The sequence below is a fragment of the Cervus canadensis genome, chromosome 7 (assembly GCF_019320065.1).
Source record: "Cervus canadensis isolate Bull #8, Minnesota chromosome 7, ASM1932006v1, whole genome shotgun sequence".
Lineage (NCBI taxonomy): Eukaryota > Metazoa > Chordata > Mammalia > Artiodactyla > Cervidae > Cervus > Cervus canadensis.
The window spans coordinates 80835540-80848123 of record NC_057392.1 but is presented as its reverse complement, the minus strand read 5'-3'; the positions used below and the strand labels follow the sequence as shown (position 1 = coordinate 80848123).

The 12584-nt window shown below is 32.8% G+C and overlaps 1 protein-coding gene across 1 annotated transcript in view; it reads right to left on the bottom strand.

Annotated features, from left to right (window-relative positions):
• KPNA4 (karyopherin subunit alpha 4) overlaps positions 1 to 12584 on the bottom strand; it is a 58580-nt gene that overhangs the window by 16120 nt on the left and 29876 nt on the right. The window contains exons 2-11 of the mRNA XM_043473874.1: positions 11613 to 11657; positions 10702 to 10791; positions 10565 to 10594; positions 10415 to 10467; positions 7931 to 8026; positions 7328 to 7413; positions 5782 to 5868; positions 4031 to 4200; positions 3876 to 3920; positions 1033 to 1164 (exon numbers count right to left, since the gene is read on the bottom strand). Coding sequence (XP_043329809.1) covers positions 1033 to 1164; positions 3876 to 3920; positions 4031 to 4200; positions 5782 to 5868; positions 7328 to 7413; positions 7931 to 8026; positions 10415 to 10467; positions 10565 to 10594; positions 10702 to 10791; positions 11613 to 11657 — 834 coding nt within the window. The remainder of the gene's footprint in view (positions 1 to 1032; positions 1165 to 3875; positions 3921 to 4030; positions 4201 to 5781; positions 5869 to 7327; positions 7414 to 7930; positions 8027 to 10414; positions 10468 to 10564; positions 10595 to 10701; positions 10792 to 11612; positions 11658 to 12584) is intronic.

Sequence of the window (12584 nt, the reverse complement as noted above, 5' to 3'; positions counted from 1 at the left end):
AAATACCCCTAAATGACAAAGTATTCTATTAATTAATTATTTCTGAATTTAGCTAAGTGTTCCCTCTTTTCTTTCAAGTGCTTTCAATTTTAGAGATGGGTTTTCATTTTGACAGCATATTAATAACCTAAAGAGCTTTTTAAAGCCCAGATTTCTAGGAAATATAGCAGATTTACTGAAACAAATTCTAAAAGCTGGGCAAGGGAAGCCAATTTTTCTCTTTAAACTTCACACACCTGATTTTATCATCTAGCCAAGGTTAATAAAGTGAATCTGGTTAACAATTTTCCTTATGCTATTATTGTAGTTTACAGGTTCTTCGTCACTCTATGATTAAAGCATGCTATTTACCTAAGAAGGACAGGGAGAGCTTGCTGCACCTCCCTTTACCACCATAGTTTGACAGTTATTGCTTATAACTGTGTGAAATTTTCACCTTCTCTTTATTTGCTCTTTCTAGATGTAGGTTCTTTGGGATACTTCTACAGAAGGATTTTAAAATAATACAATAAAACAAAAATCAAAGAAAACGATTTTAAATAACTGGAAGAATGCAAGTCAGGAAGCCCCTAAGCAGCACATTTCAGTACCAAGTCTTTATCACAGTGCCAGTGATGCTGAGCATTAACTAAGCTTGCCAGGTGCAGTGAAGAAGAGTAAGAAAGGACGGCTGTAGAGGAAAAAAGAGTAGGAGAGTGAGAGAAGAAAAATAGGGAAAGCAGGAAAAATAAAATCATCAACACTTGTTTCAGATGCTACCTAAGTTGCTTTAAGAACTGCCCTGCTCTACATTAGAGATCAGTAATTTACAAAGAAGTCAACTTGGCTTTTTTTTCTGAAGGAAAAGGGATATTCTTGTAGAAATCATACCTCATTTTCTCCTTCTTTAAAATGGGGATATAATAACTCACTCTTTTCCATCACAGATATGTTTTATTAGACTAAAAAATACTTTAAACTATTGATATTATCCATATTTGAATGTCATGTTTAAAGCAGACAGTAGCATGTTTTTATTAATAAAAAACTCACCTGCACTTTAACTTCCTGGTGGCTGAGAAGAGGAACCAAATGAGGGACTATTCCAGAGTCTATTACCATCTGTATCTGTTCGTTGCCAGCATCAGTAAGGTAAGAGAGGGCCCAGACTGTATCTACCAGTATCTAATGAATAAAAAAAATTCAAATAATCCTTGAATACTTTCTCATTTCAAAAATTGTTAACCATATGGACTAAACTCTGATTGTTCTACCATCTTCTTTCTTCTGTTTGCTCTCACTTAAAATCACTGGAATGTTAGTCTTCTCTATGATACTAAGCATAATCAACTATGAATGTCTGTATCAAGTATGTTCATGTTCCAGTCATATTTAGGATATTGAGGTTAATTATGATCCCAATCACAGATTGATAGCCACTCCTCAATCTCAAAGATACAAATATTTTATGTAGCACATAACATATGAGAAAAGGACATTCTCTTTCCCAAATGCTCAGACTGAGGGATAATAGGCCCAAGGACATTGTGATAAATGCATTTAGTTGGAAAGAGTGTATGTATCCAACATTATATGTATATGTATCCACAATGAAAACATCTGGGGTAGGTGAATATACTCAAGGTGTTCTCACATCAGTACCATGTTGGTTGGTCTAAAGCCAACAGTCCAGTATTAGGATTATAGTACTTTCATCTTTTCCAACCAGTTTGCTTTGCTCTGTAAAACTAGAGGCAACTACCCAAATAGGAGAAGTCTCCCACAGCTACAGATAAAGACATTAAAAGCAACCACAGGTCAATCTGTGAGATCTATAATCAAAAAACATGTTCTAGTTTAAAAAAACAAAACAATGAACCAACCAACCAAACTACAATTTACATCAGCTGCCAAAACTACGTTTTCAAAAAAGCTCATGTAATTAACTTACTATGATTATATTTCAAAGTACAACAGGCCATTGTGTTTCATCTTTGTATGTTAAGTCCTAATTAGAAGTTACGGCAAAACAAAGTATGACAAACAACTGTTAAGTTGCTAAATAATGCAATTATTGACAAAGAGAGTAATAAATAATTATGCCTGAAACTTTACTTTCAAAGCCTTTCTAGAATATGAACTCTATGTCAAAAGACAAGCCAAATAAGTTTGAAATCTTTAAGTTCTAAATCAATGGTATATTTATAACATCGAAGAAGCCCCTAGAAGAAAATAGCACTTTGTCATTTTTCCTTTCAGAAATTTAAGAAGCACTATGGATATTTTTTAATGTAAAAAGACGACGTTGAATGAAAAAATTCACACATATAATGAAGTATCAAAACATGTGAGACAACTAAATTTCAACTTACAAAAGTAACTTCATATGCACTTTTTGTGTCAGCAAAGTTAAGTCTATGGATAAGTTTACTAATTACAACTCTAGTGTAATTTCAATATTTCACTTATGGTTTGTGGAAACAGTTTCATTATTTTAGTTATTTTTACTTCTTTGATGGCCTGATTTATAAGTGTTAACCTAAGAAGATTTTATTTTTAGTAAACACTATTATTTAGCGAACAGTATTACTAATGCTAGTAAAAAAAACAATGCAAACTGGCTTGGGAAATTCAAGATAACATCAAGAGCAAGAAAAATGGAGTTACAATCTCAAATGGATTGGAGTAAACAAGTGGAAAGAACACAATACAGCTCTGAATAAGGTCAACCAAGATGTCTGGTTTTTCCAGTAGACTTATAAACTTTGAGATTAATCTTTCTTGGAAATCTTTTAAAATATGAAAAATTTGACTATAAGAAGCCAAAACCAAAATTTGCTTACATGTGTGTTTTCTGTTTGCTTTTAAAGATCTTAGACTATGTGGAGCTATAAAAAATATCTTTAGAGCAAAGATCATGTTACTCTATCAATGTCAAACACATAATATAATTCTAACTTAATGTAGTATAATTTGAAGTTTAAGTTGTTCCGTATCTTTAGAGAGATCTTGGCAAAAAGGTATTACTACCTAAGAAACTGAAGAAATGAAGCTGTTTGTCACACACTGATCATACCAAACTGTGTTTTTGAAGAACTACACAAGTTTCTGATGGATGCTATGCGTTTTGTCCATGCGATTTCCTTTTACCCATAACATTTCTAGCTCCTCTAACACAGGAAGGCTAGACTGACTTTATAAGCAGTTAGAGCTGTTTCCTACTCATTCATTCTTCCTGAGTTGCTTTTTCCTTTGCTCTCTGTGTTAGAAAGAATGAGTAGGATATATTTATTATGTTTATTTTTTATTTTATTTTATTTTTTTTAATTATGTTTAAAATCTGGTTTACACCTATTTTTCCCCCCTGTTGTTTGGATACTCAAGAATTATCTTTATACCAAGTGAGACCATTAGCAAAGTCACTATAAATGAATTAATAGAGTAATAATGAAATTAAAGAGCAACTGATGTTTATGGTTCGGTGTGAGAATGGTGTATGAATGCAAACGCACGCATAAAGGCACACACGCTTTTTTTTACCTTTCAAAAAATAACACCACTAGGTGTATGTGTTCTCTCACTGGCCAGCTGTCAAAATGAGCTTTCATAAAACGATTATGAACAGTCAAATATATAATCTTAGTGAGAGCTTACTAACTGGCAACTTTAACAACTTCCAATGTCAGTTTTTGCAACACAAATACATAATATATGCACATACATTACTGCCCAGACCAAAATAACAGGCTTGATTTCACTTGAAATTTACATGTTGTGATATGGGTAAACACAGAGTAAATACAAAAATACCAAACTATGTGTAACAGCTCTTGAACTAGGGTGAAGCCTTAAATATACATACACATAAAAATATATGATGTGAAGCATTTACTCACATTTACGTCAGTGTGATGAATTAAAACACAAAGAGCTGGAAGAATCTAAAGAGGGAGAAATATATAGATTTTTAAATATACATAGATAAAAATATACACATAATAATATCTATTTTAGTTTAAAAAAAAAAAACAAAACAAAAAACACTTGTTACCTCCTGAATGGTTTCCATTGGGGGTGGTGGGTCTTTGTGGCGACATAAGTTGACCATAACCCAAGTAACATTTCTTAAGAATGTTATAGGAATAGATGGACTTATGAAGGAAAGTAAAGGTTTCACAACTCCAAGACTTATGACATAATCTCTACACTGTGGCCCATCACCTGTAGGAAGGAAGATTTATTAATACAATAAGTAATTCAGAAGACATAAAGCACTGGGTTCAATATGCTGCTTATTGTACTTGAACCATATACACTATTTTGATATATGCAACAGTTTAAGACAATAATAACCTAGCTCACATTTTAGTTCTTTGAGTCAAGAGATGTAACGTAAGGTACTAAGACTTCCTTTGTACATTATTCATGTATTCAGGTTCATACGCTGCTCACCTATAAAATGTTTTTTTGCCACCTAAACGCCAGGAGCCTAAATGAGGTTTTCAAGTGCTTCGTGAGTGGAGGATTGTTACTTTAGGCTTCTCTCTCAACGGTGCTCTAAGTTTAAGAAAACTTCATATTGTAAAAAGAAATGCATGGGAATACCATTACAGAGAAAAATATCTAGAATTTATACGATGACCTGATGTCAAAGCGAGAGAGTATTAACTATAAATTACTCTAGAGACTTATAAACTATGTCTACAGTATTTGAAGATAAAATGTTTGTTCTTTTTGTATCCATTTATTCTACAGTGTCACTAGAATTAAAAACCAAAGATCAAGATGTATTTTATAAATATATATATATATTTATATATATATTATATCTAAAATTTGATATAAAGTAAGGGACTCTGGATATACAAATGACAGCATTCCTAACAGCAATATATTGTATACGAAGAACAGTTTATAGGGAAATCTGTCCATTTGAAAACTCACAACTGTGGGGCACTAACTATACTTCACCTTCCATCCTGGCCCCCAAAAGGGTAATAAAGAAGAGCTTTATCAGAGCAAGGCTGATTACTTCCATGCAAAATAAAAATCTGTGGCAAAAATAACTTTTAATATAATGGTACACAATACAGTTCAGACCCCAGATTTTTTCCATTCTCCAGGTTTTTGAATTTTTGAGTTTGGGTAAACTTAAGGTTGTAGTTAAAAAACAAATTCCTGAAATACTGCAGCTGTCTTTAATTATTCTTCTTGCAATTATTTATCAAAGAAAACCAAAAAGGTACGGTAATCACGGTGGTCAACATTTAACGAGACTGTCTACATGACAGTCATACAGACACCTGTATGATGATGACCTCGTGATAATAGTGGACAACATTACCATATTTTACTGTACTAAAATCTGTAAGAGATATAAAAAATTTCAACTTAAGATTCCTCTCAAAACTGCTATTGTAGAGAAAAAGTTTGGTTTAAGTTTTACCACCTCTTTTTTTCTTAATATTTCCCAGGACAGTTAAGAGAGTTGAGGAATAAAACGGACCTGACCATAATAAAGGAGGATGAGGAAAATACCTAAATCATACACATATTTTGTAATTATTCAAATAACTAAGAGCTGACTATATACAAAGAGATATAATGGCATAAGCAACAAAATGTTCCTTCTGTTACTATGCATTTACACTTAAACAGCTATTAATTTCTGTAAAATAGTTCATAAAAACTAGAACTGAAACAACAAGCTGCTTCTCTTTTTCAACTCCTAGTAGGCATTTTGTATTACACAGTACATGATCGCAACAATTGCTGGACTAGTATTATGAGTTCTAGACAAACCTATGATGTTTCCCAGTGCCCACACTGCTTGCTCACAGACATTCTGATGGGGTGAATGGAGAAGCCTCAGGAAAAGTGGCACAGCATCTGAAGGAAGAAAACACATGCTATCATTTAAGTCTGAAGATACTGTTAGATATCAGTTAGATTTTTTAAAAAATGGAAAAAAAAAAGTTGAAAATACTGTAAACCGAAAACTGAACTTGTTTCTTTGCTGAAATTCCAAAAGAAACAAACCTACCAAAAAAATAAAATATATTCTCATTAAATGATTTTCATTAGATTAACAGTAGTACAAAATTTCTGAGTAGCAGACAAAACTGTCACCATCAAAATGACAGCTTCAACATACAAACATCAAATTAAGTTGATAAAACTTTATTCACAATTAAACTGGATTTAAATTAAAAAAATTAATTCCTTATAGAGTATTATCTTCATATTTGAAAAAACCCTCCAATAGTTAAAATAACTTTTTTTTTTCAACATAGAAATGTAAAATGGTATCACAGGGGTCTTTAACCAGGCCATGTGAGACATTTTGAATCAGAAAATGCTTGTTGCTTAACAACAAGGAAATACAGAGAGACATTTAACAGAATAATACTGCACTGAATAAATGATTCTTTCATTTCTTTTCCTTCTGATATTGCTTTGAAAAATGCTATTTAAGTACAGAGAGGTCAATCGGGTATACTTATGTGTGTGTGTGTCGGTCATTCAGTTGAGTCTGACTCTGTGTGACCCTATGGACTGTAGCCCGCCAGGCTCCTCTGTCCATAGAATTCTCCAGGCATGAATACTGGAGTGGGTTGCCACTTCCTTTTCCAAGGGGATCTTCCCAACCCAGGGATTGAACCTGCGTCTCTTGCATTGGCAGGTGGATTCTTTACCACCACCTGGGAAGCCCTTAGACAAGAATACTGCTTATATATTTGAAGCGGATTTTCAAAGTACCTTCTTAAACTTATGAATTTCTTTGTTTAGTGTATGCTAAGTCACTTCAGTCATGTCCAACTATCTGCAACCCTATGGACTAGAGCCCATTAGGCTCCTCTGTCCATTGGTTCTCCAGGCAAGAATACTGGAGTGGGCTGTCATTCCCTTCTCCAGGGGATCTTCCCGACCCAGGGATCAAACCCGCGTCTCTACTGTCTCCTGCACTGGTAGGTGGGTTCTTTACCACTAGCACCACCTGGGAAGCAGAATCAAATAATACTCATGGAAATAACTCAAGTTACAATAACATAACGTAGTGATTATTTCCTACTTACATTTGTTGGAACATAACCAATCCTATAATAACAATGAAAAAAAATTCAAGCCATTGTCTCAAACGGCTACTTTATAAAACAGAAAATGTCCCTCACTGGGATAAGATGACCAAAGTAACATACTTAAGTTGGCTTATTTCAACTGCCTTATGTGTTACTGAATTCAAAATAATTATTTTATAATTTAATAGCTCTATTCTTTCAGAAAAAGCACTGTTTTAAATAACCTGTTTTTGGAAAATTACAATTTTGTTTCTTAATAACCAACTTACTAGACTGAACTACTGCTTGAGTTTGTTCAGAGGTTCCAGATGCAATGTTTGTCAAAGCCCATGCCGCTTCAAACTGTAAAGAAGGACTACAAAAAAACCAAATTGTTTTAAACAGCAGGAATTTCTACATTGGCCCAAAATATCTACCAACCATTCCTCCCTTCCAGAATTTTGAAAGTATTAAATATTTTGATGCAAATGATCTATATACCCAGTATTTTTTAACTTCCAATGACTATTTAAAATATATCTTTGGTATAAAATGCATATAATCCTCTCAAAGTGTCTTTACTTTTATTAAGAACTCTTTATTAAGATACCTGCACATTACTAACTAAACAGTTTTCTCAAGTAATTATCTGGATAAACTAGATCTTACTAATTTTCAAAGCTTAAAGGCTAACTAAATATATCACTCGCAAGTTCCCTTTTGATCTTTACCGTCTCTTGGTGTAAACATATCTTACACTGTTTTTCATGCTGGCTTTTAACTCCATCTTATAGCCCTTCTCTTTTTTCGTTGAAGATCAAACTAACTACTAAGAAAATGTTGTCTTCTGCAAAGGACACACCCTAAATTATTTCTTAAAATAATGTACTTACTTGTCATCTCTTTCAAGACAATGGACTAAAATAGGCAATATTCCAGATTTTATTAAGTCATCAATTGGTGGATTACGATCACTGGACAAAAGCTTCCTGTAAGAGATATACATATACCCCTTATGAAACTTAATGAAACATAATTAAATTCAAATTCACATTTGATTACAATAAACTGAATATGTGGCACAAACACTCTTCCTGAAAGTTACTTTTTAAATTTATATAATGCAATTTTCTCTATTACAAAAAGATTAATTTATACATTCACAGAAATTATTAATAATAGACATGAACCATTAGACATGGTTCTAACAACCATAAAGACATGAACACTTTACCACTTCTTTTAAGTTAGGACAAAAGTATGCAGGATGCTGGTACAAGTTTATAGCTGATACCAGTGTCCAATTCTTTATTCTACTCTATACACTAAATTAAAGACCATAAAAGCTCAACAACATTCTCAACAACTAAAGGAAATGTTATTCCCCTATATAAACCAAGTGATACTTGCTAGTTTACTATCCTATCAATGTAAACTCCTTGACTGAGCTTTGTAACATTCCACAAACTGACTCCCATTTTATCTGTCTAACTAATCCTCTGTAATTCAAGGGTCAGCTGTCTCTCCCAGCATTTCAATCTAATTTGCAGGCCCTTCAAATCCTATTTCCCACACTTGGAATGCTCTTTTTTCTGTCTATTCAAACTCTGTCTACACAACCTGTGTGTGTACACTTAGTTGTTCAGTTGTGCCTGACTCTTTGCAACCCCACGGACTGTAGGCCACCAGGCTCCTCTGTCCGTGGGGAGATCTCCAGGCAAGAATACTGGACTGGGTTGCCATGCCCTCCTTCAGGGGATCTTTCCAGCCCAGGTCTCCTGCACTGCAGGCAGATTCTTGACCGTCTGACCTACTTTCTCTAAATTCCAAGAATATTTACACGGCATACAGCTACACTTACTGTTGAGCATCACTATTTTTTACATAGTTTTGCCTTCCTAATTACTTTCTAAACTTCTTACAGAGCAACAATTATTCCACATGCTTCCTCATAATATATGGCACAATTCTTTACACAAAGTAGGAAATAAGCCAGTCTTTAACCCAGTCTTTGTTAATCAAGCTTTCAAATTTGATAAAAGAAAACTTCTTTTTTACTACTTCACTGAGGACATTCTTAAAGAGAAATGATGGTTTTCCTCCAATTGCAAAATGGTACATACCACATATACAATCATTAGTTTGGTGACACTGTCTTGGTTTGTGCTAAGGTGCCAGTAATTTACCCAGCAATTTTGCAGTTTAAAGAAAAAAAAGGCAAATAAAAGTCTTATTCTTTTTTAGAATTATTGTGAAAGTAACAGTCCCTAAAGTTATCTCCTAGGGATCCACACACTGTATTTTCAGATACCCTGCCTTAGGACTTTCATTATCTTGCAGAACTCATGTTGAGAAGAGCTGCTCCAGTATTATAATTAACACTGACAATGGTGAGCATAATGTCTTCATTTCTTAACCATTCTTCCTATTAACATTAATTTGTTATTTGAGATATGAAAATTTCTGTGACTTTCTTCCTATATTAACAAAGACCTTTCTAATAAGTTCTTTAACCTGTATAGGGCAACACTGTAATCTTATAATTTCCTTATCTGTTCTGGGCCATTTACACTGAATATACAAAAGTAGCAAAGTCTAATAAACATAAAAGGGACTCAAAGCACTGGATAAGATATTACATGAAGGTGTGAAGTCTTTTTCCACTTTAAAATTCTATAACCAGTTAATGTCTTGCTTAAGTGGCTCTTTCCTACTGATAATTAGAACATAGGGTATTATTCTTACATATATAAAAAAACAAAGAAACCACTATATTGTACTATGACACAACCATGTCTTCCCCAAGCTATTTATTAATACAAATGTCTCAGTGGTTAAGTTTCTCTGGCTCTCCCTTTGAAATACGAGTGCACAGGTTTTACAACAGAAATGTGTGAAATGATAGCAGGAGTCTCTGCAGCCCTACATCTTCACATCGTGCAGCCTGTACACTGCTGCAGGAAGCTTTAATTCAACTGATCGTTTGATCAATATGAAAACTGTGAGATCAATCAGCTACCCAAGCACAATCTGAAGAATCTCACTTTTAATAAAATCAAACCTATTATTCAGTAAAGAATGAAAAGTTTTACAATGTTTTTCTATTAGTCTATAGCAATAACATGTCAAATCAACTTTCTTCCAGTGTTTGTACATATTAAATGTACACTAAAGCTTCCAGGTATTAGTGAATTAGAAAATTGCTAATTTTAATTAGAGAATAATCTTACAGAATAATTTTTAAAATAAATTCTTTAGGTCTATGACTATTTTTTATTGTTTGTCATCAAAGTTAATATAACAGGACTACTATATAGTAAAAACCCAAAAGAGAACTCCTGTCTAAGTTACAAACGTTAAATATGTCCTTAACTTACCTAGCAGCTTGAACTGCACTTAATTGAATTCCTTGGTTATCACTTGAAGCATTCTATAAAAAACCAAACAATTTGTGATGCAGATACACAATAATTAGTAGACAAGTTCAAGAAATATGAATGAGGGTGGGGGAGGGGAAATCAACTTACTTGAACTATAGCTTCTAGAGAGGTATTTTGCTAGGAAAAAGTTAGAGAAAATCAAGTTAAAAATTCACCTTGTAATTCTGTATTCATGTAAAAATCTTTCACAGAATTTTTAAATTACCAAAATAACAATAACTTACCACTCTATAATCGCCATCTATGTCAGAGTCTTCACAGATATCTTCATGTGGTACATTCCTCCTCTTTAAGAGATGTTCATCTCTTTTATTCTTAAAAAAACAGAACTTCAGTTAAATTTTAAAAAGCTAAGTAGTTTCACATAAAAATTAGACAATCCTGTGCCTACAAAAAAATACAAAGTGACTTTTAAAAGTAAAATGCAAATGCAGACAATTAAACCAAATTGTGAATTAAACACATAAGCAACACCTATTTGAGCCCCATCCAAACACTACATTTTTAATGAACTGTGAACAATGTAAAAACAAACTAAAAAAAAAAAACTGATTAAAAAAGATAAGAGTATAGTTTAAGCCAGAACCAAACATACATATTTATTTAAAAGTACTGAACCATTTTATACATCATCTGGGAGCTTCTCTTTACCTAAAAGCAAAGTCAAAGCAAAAGTTGGGCAGTTCAAAAATCAGACGAAAATTAACAATGTCTTACAAAAATTAAGGGCCACTTGAATTTCACCAAAATGTTCAGGACAAATTTTCAAATACATTTTCAACTAACCTACTTTAATGCTTGAGAAGTTGATAAAATTTTTAAATGCCAAGTTCCTTTTATGGAGTAATTATTGTAAATAGCAGAACTATTAAGTATAACTATGACATACACTTTTTATAAACCATTTAAAATTACAGAAGAAAAAACCATCAGATACTGTGTTTACCTCTATTTTAGATAGTCGACAAGATGCACCTTGTCAATTTCAACAGTTGTCAAATTTAGTCAATACCTCCATTTTCAAGGAAAAAAGAAACGCTCATTTAAGCACTTGACACTCATGTGCATGTGCTACCTTCTCTCTATGTGGCTGCTGTGATTACACCTGAAAGTACACGAAGCTAATCAGACTCACCTTTCTTAATTCAACTACAACTTCATTTCGTTGTCTTCTCATAGTCTACAAGAAATCAAACAGAATTGTTTAAAAAAAATCACCTCAAATTCCATCACCCAGAGAAAACTGCTATTAACATTTCGATGTACACCCCCTAATCTTTTCTTCTAGTCATATATATACATAAAGTCATATTTTACTCCTAATAAAGATAATATGATGATTTCCTATCTTCATTTCATATTCACATTCTTAAATACTGAAAATCTCTTTGAAATTATTACTGGAACTATAATATTGGATATATCATAAAAATTTAAAACTGTAACACAGGAATTATTAAAAACACAAAGGTATGAAGAATAATCCATAATGTCACCCCCTTTAAGAATTCCCTATTTAAAAAGTAATATATGTACAAGGTAATCTCACTCCCATATGAACCCCCTATTTAAAAAGGAATATATGTACAAGGTTAGTAAACTGAACTGCCATTAAAAAAGGGGGGTGCGAGAGGGGGAGAAAACCTTCCTGACGATTCACAGCCTCTTTCTTTAAAGATAAATATAGCTAGGTTTACTATGATTCTGATACACTTATTCTGTTCTTTACCTTATTTTTATTTATTTTATTTAAAGATCTGGAAGATCTTTCATGATGGTATATGCAAATCTACCTTATTCTTCCTAAGGAGCATGTAATTATTCTATCACATACTATAACCATTCTGTTTTTTAACCTGTTTTTCTCACTTTAAAGTTACCTAATACATGGATTCATGTTCACTGTAAAACATTCAGACATTCAGAAACGATACCAGTTCACATTATGTATAGGACCACCTCATTATTTCTAATAACTGAACATGCCAAGACATATTAAGTGGAGAGAACAATTCATGAAGTAATACTTAGAATGTCTAATAAATACATCAAACATATCTGAAACTGAAACTTTTGATCTTTAACAAACATATGTTCTACCCCATCT